The sequence below is a fragment of the Platalea leucorodia genome (assembly GCF_965183815.1).
Source record: "Platalea leucorodia genome assembly, chromosome: 20".
NCBI classification, from domain to species: domain Eukaryota; kingdom Metazoa; phylum Chordata; class Aves; order Pelecaniformes; family Threskiornithidae; genus Platalea; species Platalea leucorodia.
In genome coordinates, this window is record NC_138842.1 from 8857293 (window position 1) to 8873174 (window position 15882).

At 56.2% G+C, this 15882-nt stretch overlaps 1 protein-coding gene across 1 annotated transcript in view; it reads left to right on the plus strand.

The window, feature by feature from the left end:
• Positions 1-471: 471 nt before the first annotated feature.
• BCL9L (BCL9 like) overlaps positions 472-15882 on the plus strand; it is a gene marked incomplete at its 3' end in the record, with an annotated part of 65893 nt that continues 50482 nt past the window's right edge. The window contains exon 1 of the mRNA XM_082330762.1: positions 472-549. Within this exon, the coding sequence (XP_082186888.1) occupies positions 517-549 (33 nt within the window). The 5' untranslated portion in view covers positions 472-516. The remainder of the gene's footprint in view (positions 550-15882) is intronic.

Genomic DNA, 15882 nt, shown 5'->3' on the forward strand with positions numbered 1-15882 from the left:
AAAGCTAGCAAAACTGGGAGCAGAAGCGTTGGTTTCCAGCTTAAAGCCTAAGAATGTTTTAAATACACAAGATTGCAACCACAGACCTTTCCCTTAAATCGAGGAAAGGGCTAAAAGGCCTTAATTTTGCCTTTGGCCTTTCAGTTGCTGAATCCCCATCCCATCGGTTTGTCTACTGTGTATTCTGGGTGAAAGCATCATAAGCCCTGAGCTCTGTCTTGCTACCCCTGCTTTCCCAGGGGAGAGGGATCTCTATCAGACTGATAGAGCCGATTTGTGGCAGATAAAATCTAAGACTGCCAATTCCTTACGCCCTACAGTTTAACCAGAAGCTCACACTTGTCTCCTAAAGCTGTCTTATTTTCTCGTCTCCCTCTAGCTTTGGAAGGTGAAGCAGAAGTTAGAAGAGAACCTGCTGACACGTGCAGAAGGTCAAAGCAGCCAGCATCTCTATCTGCATCATGAACGGAGCTGAAAATGTAGAGAAGCGACAAGCTGGAGGTGTCTTGGCTCAGGATGTCTGGATTCTTCAAAGCCAGCTCTTTTCAGGTGAGTGCTACCTGCACGGAAGCCCATTGATGGGATAGTTTTACTGAAAACCGGTCTCACCTACTCCCACGCACCTCGTAACCACAAGAACTCCAGGGAAGCTTTGTAAGGATGTGGGTTGGGGTCGGGGGGGGGGGGCAAGCGCCGTTCTCTTTCCTTGCTGATCCCTATCTCCTGGCGTTTTAGACTAAGACTCATTTGCAAATCAAGAGAAAAGACATTTCAGATTCGAGATGTAACTGCGAGCGTGCTCAATTGCTTCTCGGGGTGTCTGACTTTTGCGTGTGTGTTTCCGCCTGTGTGCGTGAGGCGTAGGTAGATGTTTTTGGCCAGGCTTTTGGCTTCACGTGTGTGCGTGGATGTGTTGCACAAGGTCTCCTCGGGAAGCCAGAGAAACTTGCCTTGCTCCTGTTTCTGAAAGGTGTTGGATCCAAGCTCACTCTCTCCCCTAAAGTTGACCATATCTTTCACACACGGCCCCTGCCTAATCTGTCCCAGGTATTACGATGTGGAAGCAGCGTCCACTCTCTTAACGGTTGGTTGGACTCGATGATCTTAAGGGTCTTTTCCAACCTTAACGATTCTATGATTCTAAAGATAGGGGAGCTCTGTAACTTGGCTTCCAACTCAAGAGTTGTTATTCAAGCCTGGCTCGAATGGCTCTTGTATTCCACAGCCCCTGAAAGCTTTGAATTTGTACAGAGTGACATCTGCTTGTCTGTGGTGACAGGAGGGTATCATCGCTTGTCTTGGCTTTGCCCAGCTGATGGTGTTTGTATAGAAGCAAGCTCAGTGGGCTTGGGGGACTCTGGGCTTCTGAATACTGGTCGTGCCAATCAACTGTGTTCTTTATATCTATATACATGTTTTTGTTTTTTTTTTTTCCCCTGTGGTAGAACAGAGATTAATTTCCAGTTAAGTAATTGGTACTTTTCCCCATCTTCCTAGTGTGTATGGTAGGCACCTGGCTTGTCCTCACGCAGTGCCGCTCCTGCTGTGTTGGCATTGCTTCGATTCCCCGTGCCGCAGCAAGTGGCTGATGCTGCGACTATAACACAGAAAGAGCTCGCGGGATTTGTGTGGGCCGGGGTTAAAACCAGTCATTTCTGTTAAGGAGAGGCAGTGGGGAAAGTACGGGCGGGCAGGGGGAGAGGGGAACGTGGGGCAGAGAGGAGGCTGCGGACGGGTGAGAGTCGGTTGCTCCATCGGCACCGGACCGGGGGCTGTGTCAGGGCGCCCGGTTAATCCTGCGGATGCCTGGCTATGTCTCTGTCGGTACTGTAGGTAGATGCTGCTGCCGTCGTAGCTGTTCGTAGCTGCCTCGGGACATGAGGACGCAGCAGACGTACTTGATGAGTATCGCAGCCTTTTTTCTAAGCCGTATTCTATTCTCTCTGAACAGATATGCTATTTTTCTGGTGGGGGAAAGGCGGCCTCTTACCCCCCACATCCTCAAATTCTGTGAAGTTGCAGTAAAAGAGCTGAACTCGGGTCTCTGCCCCTCCTCCCTGATTTTTAAAACCACTTCAAAGGTGAGCTGGCGGACGATTGAAGCGACCGGTTCTGCTGGGCTCGCCGCCACTCACCTTTCGTGCCGCTCCCCCGTGGAACAAAGCGCGGCGCTTCCCTTTGATTTCCCCCTTTGAAAGCCGTAGGGGACGGAGTCTGAAACGCTCTGCAACTTTTTTGGCGAGTCTGTTCCGGTACCTTCCTGAAGCGCTGGGTGGATCAGGACAGGGCTCCAGGGAAGAGACCTCACTCGCGGCTAAATTAACTGTCAGCGCAGGCTGGCTGACGGGATGCTTCGTCCCTCCTGGATGTCGCAGCCGGCATCCCCCGGGTTTGCAGGGAGGGCAAAGTAACGCATGCGGCGAGGGGAGGAAGGAGCTGCAGAGCATCTCAGAGTCGGTGGCTTCGTCTGACGCGTGCGGGGGTCCCAGAGGCCAGTCTGGGCTGCCCTTCACCAGCAGTACATGCCACCTCCTGGCTTGGCCCCTGCCGGAGGGAGGGGTCTACCCTTTTCTCCATTTTTCCATGCTTTCTGCCAAGAAGAGATGGCACACAGCGGAGCGGAGCACGTGCTGCCAGTCTCCTCCCAGGTGGGAAGGGGAAAAGAAAAGCGGCGAGTGCGTGTGCTGCAGCCAGTGCCCAAGGCACGCGGGCTGCTGCCCTCTCTGCAAGGGAGGGTAGGAGAGCAGGGTTTGTCTTTGTGATGTGAGTTTCCATACCCCCTTCTGTGCCGTCAGGGCTTGAGATGCTTGCAAAGCTTTAACGCATAAGGCTGTTATTTGCAAGCGGGTAGCGACGCAGGCCATCCCTGCATCACGTGAGGGGGGTGAAGACCCCCCTGAATCAACAGGCCCACCTAAGTGTCCCAGAGCTCTCTTATCAAAATGCAAACAGAGCTTGTCTCTGCTCGGCTCACGAGATGACAAGATTGCAGCCGTGCAGCCGCACTGCCAGCACGTGCGGTATTTAGTGAGAAGAGAGATGCAGGTCATGGCTGCGATGCTCAGAAACAGTGGGATGCTGACTCGGTGTAGGGAGCAGCGGTGATAAAGCAGTAGGAATTGGTCGTGTCGAAGGAAGTGCCAGATGACAGACTTGGGCTCAGGTTAATAAATCTGATCTCTGTTTTTCTGGTGAGACTTCACGTTTTACAGTCAGTGTCACTTTCGTGTGTGTTGCAGAGCTGCAGAATCGAGAGGACACCTCCTCTTGCCTGCTGGTCCAGGGCCAGGCTGGATGCCTGTACATGGCTTCTTGTGGGCCAGCGCTGAATATCTAAACACGTTAGCATGTGTTTGTGTTTGTGCGTTCACCTCGGCCTCTGGGTGCGAGAACCGATGCTGGAATCGCATTCAACCGCTTATAGCAAGAAGACCCATGTATCAGGGCACGAGCCTTTGCGTAAGACCGCTCTGTGTGATTCAGCCTCACTTGTCCTGCTAGTGGAGGGCCACCGAGATTAGGAGGACCGTGTCACTGGAAGTTTAGTCTAAAAAAAAACCCTTTTCTTTTTACTGCTGCTTGAAACAGGGATGTTGTATCTTTAAGGCACCCCCTTCTCACTCCCCTAATACCTCAAGGCCTCCGAGTGATTCTGGAGGAGCGGATCAGTGCAGGAGTTTAAGGCATCTTTCCCTGCCCTGCTGCACTGCTCACTTACTGCTCCGAAGGCTGTGCTTTGCCATTACCATGGAAACCATTAGTTGCTAAGCAACTGGAGCATCATCTGCGCTGAGCCCTCGCATCTAATTATCCCATCACAGTGGCTGAGAGGGGCTGGGGGGGGGGATTAACTCCTCTACCATAGCAGATCCATTGACAACACTTTAGTCACATTTAAAGGGACATCGTCTCCCTTCTGCTGTGCTTATTGAGACTCTCTTGCTCGGGCAATTACTTGGTTTTCTTGCATCGTTGGACCATGAGAAGGGATCTGGGCTTCTGCGAGCAGCAGAGACCCTGTCTGTGCTCGCGGCACGCTTGCTGCCCGTGCATGGAGCTCTGCTGCGAGCTCTTCTTGCCGACAAAGTTATGTGTGATGCGCTTGGCTATACGTTTGGATCATGCAGTCCTTGCCTTGCAGACTCTGTCTGGGCCATACTTTTAGTCCTTCGTATATCTCCTTTGTGTTGCGATTGCCCCGATGCTGCCCTTATGGCATTGTCTCTGTCCCAAGAGCTTGATGTCATGTCTGCTCTGTGAAGTATTGCTAATTCTTCAGAACTCGGCAATGGAAGAGGTGGGCAGCTCGCTGCCTTCGGTCTATCTGCGGACTAAAGCAAACATTGCATAGCTTGATATTCAGTTCGGTACTACCTTTCTGTTTGCTGCCAGGGGGGCTAAAGATTAAGGAAATCTTTAGCTTAGGAAAGCTAAGGAAAATCTCGTTTCCCGGACCTCTGTAAGCGGACAAAGCCACCAGCTGACTGGTGAATTTTGAACATTCAGATAAAATAATTGGTCTGAGAGCTGATTCTGATTTTGAGTTTGCAGATCCACAGTTGATATTGTGCAGGACTCGGTCTCGCCGCCGTGATAGATTGCATCCGGGTGAGGTTCCCGGACCTGTGAGGAGAGTGGTAGCAGTTTGAGTTACCTTTAGACAAACGCCTGAGCTTCGTGAAAGCCTGCCTGCGCCAAGGCCCATGCTTGAGTAAATTGTATCAGCTTCTTGCCTGCTCGCATCTGGCTGGTTAGGGAAGAATTTCTCAGTTTTCAATTTCTCCTGGGAAATGGATGCTTTGTGATTTACTAAGGTGATTGCTTTTCTAGTGCCTGGATCAGTGAGGATGGGGAGGTTTGTTAGAAAGTTTTTTCCATTTTTTTACTGCATCGGTCTGTGAACCAGCTGAGTGTTACTGCAAAGCTTCCTAGCAGCGTTTGCTGCGCCTTGTATCGATAGTGAGGACAGAGCTTCTTCAGCAGGAGGGTGGCCCATCCTTACCTTTGATAAAGGAAGAGAATCCCTAATACCTCTCTGATTTGTCTTTGTTTCTGTGTCCATCCTTGAATTGTAATGTCTTTTGCTGCAGCCAAAGCCTGCAGGCACCATTCAGCCCTGGCAATATGTTGTGCCAACCTGTTAGCAGCACTTCCACCCCTCTCCCTTGGAACGGGACCAGGGCAGGCGGCTCTCCGAGGAATGAGTGACCGGGGGCTAGGTGGGATGGGGTAGCTTGGGAAGATGGAGCAGGTGCCCCCCACCTTGCTCTCAGGGTAGATGGATGATGATAATTATTATTAGAGCTCTTGTAATGATCTCAGAGAGGGGTAGGTGGAGGAGAGACATATTTTGTCATGAAAACAGGAAATGTAATTAAAGTCCACGTGTTAATTAGGAGCTGGAGGGGAGAAGTAGATGGATTTCTGCCTGAAGTTTCATTGGCATTGGCAGTTGGGCACTTTGCATAATGCTAATAGACAAGGAAGAAAGGCTTTGGAGGAGAAGCATGGAAGATGGAAGTATTGTGCAGGGGTTCCTGTGGCTTGGAGCGGAGCGTATAGTGTAAAGGAAAAGCTTTGTTTTCCCCAGCCGAGGCTGGGAAACCAAAAAGAGCGACGGCGTCCACAGCCTTTCACTTTTGGTCCTCTGGTGTAAATTGGCCGTGTTGAGGCTCACGGGGAGATGGTCCAGGCCTGATGAGCCACGTGTGCTTCTCTCGCCTGCTCCCTGCCTGGGCGCCTCCCTGTTCCCTGCATGGGGATTTGCAGTCCCAAGAGGGTCAGACCAGCACGCTCATCCTCTTAAAAGTGGATGTGAGAGAGTTCCCGAGCTCCCGCTGCCCCGTCGGTGGCGGGCATCCCAGCCGAGCCCAAGTCTCGTGCAGCTCCTGAGACAGAAGGTGAGAATATCTCATAGCTCCGTGCAGATCAGGGCAGATGAAACCTGCTCATCTGCCCATCCGGGAATGTGCAAGAAGGCTCATCAGGTGCGGGTGCCTGGTGGTTTTAGGTGCTCTAAGGAATTTAGTGCTTGCCTTTTTCTCGTGGGTCAGGAGTCAACGAGGTTACAGCTCTGCTGCTCTGACAGGCTGGTGAATGTCAGGGCAGGTATAAGAGGAGGATCTCGTAGGTTTGGATCTCGGACTCCTTTGCTGCATAGGACAGAACTGTGGAAACGCTTTGGGAAACGATATCTGCCCTGTTTGTAGTGGGACATTAACGTATGTAACATGGGGATCCTCCACTCCTTCAGCTGTGCCTATACCCCTTTACCATGGGTCTGGAGAAGGAAAAGGGAGCTGGCTTCTACACACGCTTGACGGGAAGCTGAAGCACTGTATGGGAACCGGGGTGGAAATGAGTAGAGGGGGTGAGAGCGCAGGGGAGTCTGATATACCTGCTTACAAGAGGGTATTGCAAAATCCGAGGGTACTGCGAAATCTGAACGCATCTGTGAGAAAAGAGGGCAGTGGTCCGTGCGCGCGTGCTGCTGTTTGGGGGAGTAGAGGATGACTCTGCTTCTTCACAAGAGTGAGAAGGTGGTTGTCTGTGCGCAGAAATTAAGGGAACTGTTCAAAACGTAGTTTGCCATGTGTCGGGGGCTCGCAGGGATCAGGGGAAGCAAATGTGCAAGCCTCTGACTCGCGCACGAGGTCCCAGAGTCAGGAAGGAGTAATCTAAAAGCTGCTTGAGCCATGTGTTGAATGTTAATGAGGCAGGCAGCGCTCACAAAAATGCTGCAGCCCGGCTCCTGCCGCCCAGCTTTGCTACCAGTGTGGCTGCTTCCCTGGAAAGAGCAAAAGGGCTTGCGCTGGCAGAGCGTGCCTGAGGACTTGAGCTTCCGTGAGCGAGGCAGCCCGGGAGCTTGCGGAGCAGAACGGTTGGCGTGCCGCCTCGCTGTGTCCAAAAGCTAGGTGAAATGCTCCCTTTGCACCTGCAGGCTTCCCAGTGGAGAGCAGCACCCCTTTATTTGAGCAGAGCGTGGCATCAGGCAGAACCAGGGCAAAACTCAAGGAAGAGCGTCGCAGCTCTTGTCCACGGAGCACAATGTATTTGGTCTGTAAGACTGTCCGTGTCTGTCCTGGTGGATGAACGCTGTGCTGGAGCAGTACACGTAACTGCGGGTGCACAGTGCTGTCGCACGGTGGTTGGGACAAAGAAGAAATTAAAGTGAGGGAGGGAATTTAGGAAGATAGAAAGTCACTGCCTAAGTTGGAATTTGGCCAGGACGCTGAATTGAGCAGCCCGACTTCCGGAAAATGTCGAGGGATTTGTAACGGCTTGTTTGAAATATGGCGCTTGAGGTATCGCGGTTCCTCCCGCGTGGCTGGCTGGGTGGGAGGTTTCCCGGCTATCAGATGGCCAGCAGTGTTTGCAGTTTGCTCCCCGACCTGGAGGTGGAACTGGGGAATGTCTCGCCCTGTCCGCTAGGTTATACTGCATCCTTGCTCTTCTGCTTCGCTCGCGCGCTCTCTATTTTGCTTTTCTTTTCATTTCCTTTTGGCATCCTGGGGCTTAAAGCGTTTCCAAGAAGAACTGAAGTTAGGAGAGCAGCAGCTGAGGAAGCTTGCCAAATGCTCTACGTTGGTTGACAGCTCTTCTCAAAACCAGATGGTTACTAATTAAAGGGAGTCAAGTGAGGAGGCTGCATTGGCCTTTCTATTTTTTTTTTTTTTTTTCCTTCCTCTGAAGAAAAGATTTTGTGACCTTGGAGGAAGATCATCTTCCTCTTCCAGTGCTTGTAGTCCGTGGTGATCCCAGTGCTATCTGCTGGGCGCAGGATCTTTCTGAAGAAGCAGGCTCGCTCTTTGCTCTAAGCCCAAGGCAGCTGCCCTGGGAGGTAGGACAGAAATGCAGTTGTAAAAAGAAAACACAAAGCAGGAGAGGAATTTGAAATATTGGGAAGAGCCCTTCTCCCAGGTCTTCCATGGGACCTTTCCTTGAAGCCTTATATCGTCAGTAGAAACAAGCCGGACGTTGTCGTGCCGGCCTTGCGCCGAGTCTTGCCATCCTTGGAGAACTTCTCCTCGTTCCTGAGCCTACCGCACCTTTCATGCAGGGGAGCGCTTTAAACACGGCCGCTCTTGGGCCATCTGTGCGCACGTGGGCTGCTCCGCGTGGCTTTTCTCCGTGGTACTGGGAGCTGGATGGCTGGGAAGATGAAGGGCAAGCACAGCATGTTTCTCTCTTTATTTTCAAGAACATTTGGTTTCTGGAGCCAATCTTAACAGATGCACTGTCAACGCTTAACGGTTCAACCTCATGTGGAAGAACTGTGTATGAGGAAAAATGTATTGGCAGTAGCAAACACCTCCCACTCAAATTCATGTCCAAGAAAAGTGTAGCAGCTTTGTCTCAATTAAATTCCAGAGCTGTGGTCCTCCACAGGCTCCCCTTGCTGAAATCTTGCTCCTTCCTCCTCTTGGTATCGCTGCTGCATGGCTTGATTTTGGGGGACTTGAACCAGGATGGCCAGTCGTTCCTTCCACACAGGATTGCCCACAGGAATACAGTTTGGTACTCTACCCCTGATAATTTTGCTGTTAGATCATGCTTGAGAGTTTCAGAGAAGAGCTTAGCCCTGCTGCAGGCAGTCCAGCCCCGTGCTCTTCAGTCTGTTTTCTTCCTGCCCTCTGCACACGCTCTGGAGACACGAGTGCTCCTTTTATGCTGGACTTTCAGAGACTCTTAGACGGTACCTGCTCTACATATTGCAAAGAGTCAAAACAGAGATCTCGAACCTCGCTGTCCTTTTGAATGGAGGAAGTTGTATTGAATGCCTGAATCAAAGGGCGTCTATACAGTTTGTGCCAAATGCAGTCCGCCCCCCTAGAGATGTCTTCTCTGGTTCCAGTGGGATATTGCGCCTTTCTTGAAACCTGGGCTTGGGTTCGGAATGACCATCTGGTTACTTCTCGTGTTTTGGGGCCGGTGCAGCGTTCTAACGGGGCGTTATGGTACTAGGGATGTCCTGGGGACTGACAGGGCTGCTCCTCTACCCCTCCCCAGAGCAGGCCAACGGGCAGCTTTCTCTACTGGGGTTTTGCTGCCAGGTAGAGGGTGGCAGGTTCGCGCCGGAGCTGCTGGCACCACCTGTGGCTCCTCGTACTGCTGGCCCTGCAGAGTGAACGTGGGCAGAGGAGGTCCCTTTGCCCTTGGGGGGCTTCTCTTCTCAGTGGGCTCCCTGGGAGCGCCGACCTGGGGTCTGTCCTTTTGTGTCCCTGACAGCATAGCGCAAATCCGCATCTGCATGATGCTGCCGAAGCGAAGCATCATCTCCCTGTCATGAAATATTCATGCCTGTCTCTAAAAGGGCTCCAGCACAGCAAATCTATGTGTCCCTCCCGTGCCCCCCCCCACGCACACAGGCAATCTGTGCTGCAGAGAGGGCGGCTGTGGGCTCTGCTGTGAGGTCAAGCCAGATCCAGGCGGCTGATCTCTGTCTTTGAGGAAATAAAACAGAGCAGAAAAGAAGCAGCAAAACCCCAGGAGGTGCTTTTGAGACTTAACCCTTTCCAGGCTGGGAAGCACCAGCAGAGAGAGGGTGCAGCCTAAGCAGTGCAGGGAGAGCCAGATCTAGAGAGCAACCGAGATGCTGTAGTCCTTTCTCAGGCTGGGAAGATGGTTCCCAAGCCTGGGAAGCCTGCTGGAACAGGCTCTGCTGCTGTTGGGTGTGCTGGTTTAAATCCATCTGATGTGAATTGGTGTGCTTCTCCTGGCTTTATTGAAAGCCGCCTTGATTTCACTGTATTCGTTCCGCAAAGTGCAAGTCCTTGCTAGAATGTCACAGAGGAGTACTCTCTTTCCCCTGTGGCTGGAGGAGCATAAATCTTGGGTCTCGTGAGTTACTTCTCTTTGATTTTTTTTTTTTTTTTTTTAATGTTCAGGGCATTTTTGAGCCTCCTCCTCATTTATGGGTAAGATGTCAGGCAGTAAAAGTAATATATTGCATCAGTTACACGGAGACTGCTCCACTCAGGAGAAAGTTTCTGGGCTGGGAGTGGTGGTCGTAGGACTTCCTCGGTGACCTCCGTCATCCCTGCTGTGCTGCGGGGACCTCGCCTTGCTGGGCAACTCCGGAGCAGAGAGAGCTGCTGCACAGGGAGCTCTCTGGGCAGGCGTTAAGGTGAGGAGGGGACTCGGTACTCGGGCACGCAGCACAGATGGTGTTTGAGCGGCCTGGCTGGGCTGGCGGATGCAACCGGTTCGTTCGTCCCTCCCTCCCTGTTCATCCCCTTGATAATCCGATTTACATTCCCTTTCCTTCCCCTGGATCCTGCTGTTACCATGGGAACTATGTTCACAGTTGCATTTCATTGGCTTCCAGAAAAACTCCTTGTTCCCTTTCCCCTGCCTCTTTCCCCCTTTCCAGCTTGGACACAGAGCTGTGGCTGTCAGAGGATGGGGAAGCTTGTAAGGCTTCCGATACCTGGGATGAAGGCAGCGGTTAGAGGGAGGAATTGGGGAAATATGGCAAGACCATTAGGGACTGGATGAAGTCACTCTGCTTACATGGTCTTTAGTTTGATCTTTTCTGCGTCGCGCAGCTATGAAAGGGAGTCCTGGGACATCTCCTCCTGCTGTCCGCGAGTCTGTCCGCTCACCCCAAGGGTCTCTCCTGCTTTGAGTCCGCTGTTGTCTCTGGTGGCCTGGGAAGCCAGCACCAGGGTGGTACGCACTGTGCTCTTCATTGTAGCTGAGGGATTTTCCTGCCTGTTTCTGCAAAGACCCAGCTGGTGTCGTGACTGCTATATGGTTGAGAGACAGCAGGGGAGGAGATGCTGCTCCAGGCTCTTGCAACTATCACCTTCTTGCTGCCTTTTGCTTTGCTTTTGCAAATCATGCATTGGCCTGCTAGATCAAGAGCATGTGCAGAAAGTTGCAAACGGTTGCGATGCTACCTCTTAATGAATTGTCATTTATTGGCTTCTTTGTTCCTTAAGTAACTGTGCCTTGGTTTTTTCAAGTACAGCGTGTTTGCTTAAATTGGAAGAGGGGTTGCTTTGAAGGAGGAAGGGGCAGTGGCAGAGGGGAGAGGTTCCCCAAGCCCCCTCTTAGGAGGGTTCTCCTACTGTTACTCAGTCCCACGTGTAGAGGGGCTAGCAGCTAGGCTGTTTCGGCCTCACCACTCCGGCCTCCGCTCTTCCTCGCCCTCTCTAGTCGCACTGCTGGAGAGCCAACAGGGCTTTGGCAGCCTCCCTCTATCTCAACCCGTCTAAACCCAGTCCCTGCCTCCGTTTTTGTCCTGGCCAAGCACCTTGGCATCCGGCTGACCTCGTAACCTGTGGCCGGGCCAACCCCTCTGTTGGGTGTTCTGGCTCTGCCAGCCTTTGCTGCCAGGCACGCAGCTCTCCCGCAACCCCTCGCCTTGCCTTCCACCTGGGGGAGGATTTTGATGTGTGGTTCTCGGTGGCCACACTGCATAAAGGACAGCTGTAAAGTGCGTTGAGGTACCTGTTACACAGATATGCAAGAAGGGCTGTCTGTGCAGGGAGGCATGATTTAACGGTTCGGGTGCCGGCTGTAAGCCACGGCTGCTGGCAGGGATGCTGTTCATTTAGCTCTTGGTATTATAGCGCAGGGACGAGGGTGTATTGCGTGCTGCGGCAATCCGCTTCCTCGCTTCTGCGCCTGGACGTTAAAGCTCCGTTTGGCATTTTTCACCGGAGCCACCGCTTCTCCTTTTCTTCTTAATTAAAACATCCCCTTCTGCTGTGCACATGCTGCTATTCTGTCGTGCGTAGCCCCGGAGGTAGCTGCGTCTCCTTTGCGCCATCTGAGAGAGAAAATAGGGTACATACAATAAGGCAGTGGGTTTTCTAGCGTGTCTCGTCCCAGCTCTGGCGCTGCACCTCGGCATCGGCTCTAGGGAGGGGAAAGTCGGGCTGCGATGGGAGCAGCCCCGCTCTGCCCGGCTGCAGGAGGAGAGCGGGGCCGCCGGGTGCCCGGGGAAGGGCCGGGCCGTGCCCGCCGCGCCCTGCCTGGCTGCCGCTGGGGCCTCCCTCCCCGCCGGGGCAGCCCCCGCCGCTCCGCCCGCCGGGCCGCTGCCCGCTCCCGCTGCCCGCGCCCGCTCCCGGCACCGCCGCTGCGCCGCCCGCGCCCGCCAGGTGGCGCCGCCGCGCCCCGCCGCCGCCGCGCCCCGCCCTCGCCGCCGCCGCGGGGATGGAGCCCGCCGCCCTCCGCGCTGGGCTGGGGCGGCCCGGGGCCCGCGGCCCGGTTCCCTCTGCCGGAGCCCCCGGGCCCTGCCCGAGGAGCTGCGCCCGGGCAGCTCCGCGCCGCTCCCGGGCGGGTCGGCGGCGGCGCGGGGCCGGCTTGTGCGCGCGGAGCAGCCTCCCTCGCCGGGGGCGGGACCGCGCTCTCCCCTCGTGTGCCCTCCTCGTCCCCCTGCCCGGGCAGCGGGGGGACGCGCCAGTGCTGCCGCGGCCGGAGGAGCCGGCCCTCGGCCCGCCTTCCTCGGTGGCCGCGGGCCCGCGGCAGGCGACAGCGTGCGTGGTTAATAACGCTGCATGGGGGGCGGGCGGGAGGAGCGCGGGGAGAGGCGGCCGCCGGCGGCCCCGCGCTCGCCCTGCTGCGCGCCGCGGGCAAGGCAGGCCGGGGCCGGAGGGTGCCCCCGCGTGCGTGGGGCGGGTGCAGAGGGCACGTCGTGGGAGAGCACGAAGGGAGGGGGAGAAATGCGGAGCGCAAGAGGAGACTGAATGCAAGCGACAAGTAGCTGGGCAGGGATGGGGTGGTCCTGGTGAGGAGGACCTTTTCCTTGTCCCAAAGTCTGTAGGGTCCTCGTGGCAGTCAGCTGAGGTGCGCGGCACCTCTGGCAGGCAAGTACCATCAGGCCGGCGTAAATGCACGTGTGTTTTGGGAGACTGGGGCGCGGATGAGCAAGGGCTGGGCGGAAACCAAGGGAGCAGAGCCTGAACACACAAGGAGAGCTCGTAGCTTTACTCAGACGGTCGCCCTCTCCGGAGCACGCAGGGCAGATGGGCCTGGCCGGGCAGCTGCCTGTTGATGCCGGTGACTCTGGCTGCGTCAGCCCTGCGTGCGTGGCGGGGTATGTGCCCTGCTTCTCTGCAAAACAGGTCTGCCCCTGAGGTGCTGGGGGAGAGGCTTTTCCCCCAGCTAGAGATTTGTGTGGCTGAGGCGTTGCACACACCAAGACGCACATGACTGTCTCGGGAATGGAGACTGCCTGTGTGGGAACGGGGGTAGCAAGTGCTAGTCCAAGCCACCAGCAACACAAGTCCTTGTCGTGCTGGCAGATGGCGCAAGGCAGCAGCTCGCTAACTTTTCCTGTTATGACCCCATTTAGAGAGCGGTGATTTCCAGGGACCCCAAATACTAATAGAGACGTTGAATAAAACTGAATTTGTGTCAGGCTTGTGACCTTCCTGAAAACTCCCCTGATTTCTGCTCTGGGACTTGCTGACACAGGGCTTGAGCGTCTGCAGTGACCAAGCTTCCAGGAGTCCTCTGGGGATGAAGGCACCGAGTAAATAAAACAAAGGGAGGGACTACTCCATTCCTAGTTCTGCCTCCCTATTAGACTGTGGTAGCAGGGACAGCAGGAGCCATTCTTGCGCCATCCTTGACTACCTTGTCATCCCCTGGTGCGACGCGCCCCAGCCTCGCCGGCGCTCTGGCTGTAGCGTAGCTCTGGGGCTGGCACCCCGCCGTGTGCTCCGTTCCTGCCGTTTGTGGTCGCACATGCTTGCGCGCGCCTGCAGAACGCGCGCCTGCCCCAGCACCGTCTCCAACACCCGCCACCGGTGCATCCGCGGGAAGATTTGCCCGTCCGCGACGCGCGTTCGCCCCCGCACGTGGGCACGGCGTGCGCTGCACGCGCCGAGGCCGCCCTGGGCGCCCGCTTTGGCGGAGGGGGCCAGCGCGGCCCCGGGTCAGCGGGCTGCGGGCGGGGCGGCGGGGCGGCGCGGGAGCCGAGGAACGCGGGCGCGGCAGCCGGGCAGCGCCCGGGGCCGCCCGCCTGCGTGCGCAGCCCCGGCGGCCCCCGCAGCCGGCGCGGGGCCCGCTGCTGCCCGGGACGCCCCGGGGAAGGGAGAGCCCGCTGCCCGGCGGTGCCGCCCGCGCCCCCGGCCGCCTCCTGCCCGCGCCCTGCCGGGCTCGCCCCCCGCCGCCGGCTGCCTGCCCGTCCTCTCGGCGAGGGCTCTGCTGGCTTTGTGTCACCCAGGCGCCGCGATGCCAGAGCAGCCCTGCCTGCTCAGTTTTTCCAAACCCGCACTCGGGAGGAAGGCGCCGTATCAGGATAAGAGTCCCCGCCTGCCACCTTCCCGCTCCCCAGCCCGCCGAGCCCCGGCTGGCGGTGGGAGGCGCCGGCTCCGCCGCTGCCTGCATTTATCACGCTGGTGGCCTCGCTAAATGGTTTAACCCTTGGCGCCCCGCAGGCGTTGCTGGCGGCAGGCTCGGCGGTCTGCCCAGCCCCGCAGGCTGCCTGACCGGCTCCGGCTCTCCTGGCCCCACCGGCTGGCAGGGGGCAGGAGCTCCCTCCTGGCTCCAGCGCCAGTAGACCCCAGCCCTTTCTTGCTTTGCCGCTCGCCAGGGGCTGCTCTGGACAGCAGCGATGTGCCCAGACCGGAGACAGCAAAGCGAATGTCTCTGCAGGGCCCCGTGCAAAGAGCAGCCCAAATACAGCCGGAGCACGTAGCAAAGGCCGCCCAAGGCTGGGCTCTTGCGGTAGGAATTAAGCTCGTCTCCCGTGCCAGAATCCCAGCAGCATCAGGACTTTGCGCGCCGTGCAGCAGACCTGGGATGACTTCTCCTGGGCTGCAGCGAGCATCTGAGGTGGTGGGAGGATGAGGCTGGTGTTCAGAGCGCACGGGAGTCGCGAGAAGGGAAGGAGGCTTGAAGAGCTACGTCACGCCTGCACCCGGACAGGCATTATGAGCGCATCTGACGTTGCAGGAATAGCAAGGCATCCAGGATCCCGAGCCTTGGTGTCTTTGTGATCCTGGAACCGTGTCAGGAGTTTGTCTTTGCTAGACGATGGTGTGGCTGCAGCAGCATATTTCCATTTGGGAAAAGGATGGCTCAGCTTGATTAAATTCTCCTCCGGTACTCCGGCACAGGCTGTGTTTTGCCTTTAGGACTGCAGCATAGGAAAATCCCAGCGTATGGAGGGGGGCCAGGGCCCGGTTCTGGCATGAGGATGCTGAGCAGGAGACTGTGGCCGGCTGGCTGCGTCGCTTCCCATGTTGTCTTTGCGCTTCCCAGTTTCTTCTGCCAGAGGTGGGAAAATGGCCTTGGCCTGCTGGAGATGTGATGGTTAATAAGCCAGCATGAAGGCAACGGGCTGGGATCCCATTTGAAAGGAGCAGAGAAGCCAAGCTGGGCACCCCGGATTCTGTCCAGGCCCATCTGGCCAACAGCACAGGCTGCGCAGACAGCTGCAGCGGTGGCAGAGGTAGCGCAGGCTCCTCGCAGCTGCCTGCTGCTGGCGGCTGCCCTGCTCAAACTCCAACGAGCACGGAATGAGGGAGCCCATTCTTCCCCAGCTGGCCGCGGGGCTGGGCACGGACCTGGGGCCTCTCCGGGGCTGGCTTTTTTCCCCTTTCCCTGAGTGACGGCTTTGTGGTGCCATCAAAACAGAAGTGGGATTGAGACCTTGCAGTGCAGCCCGAGAGAGATGGAGGCACGGCAGGGACTTGTGAGGCTGTGGGACAGGATCCGTGCCAGTGTCTGAGGGGAGAAGGGGGCACTGTGGCCAGGAGTCTGTCTAGCGATGTGCAGGACTGAGGGTGGTGTGGGGAGAGCTGAAAAGATGTTTTTAGGCCAGAGTCTACCTCTGCAGCAGTAACGTAGCCTCTTCCATCTCCTCGCTGGACCTTTGCCTTTCTGGGGGAACACAGGATGAGTCTGTGTGCCAGGTCTGTGGAT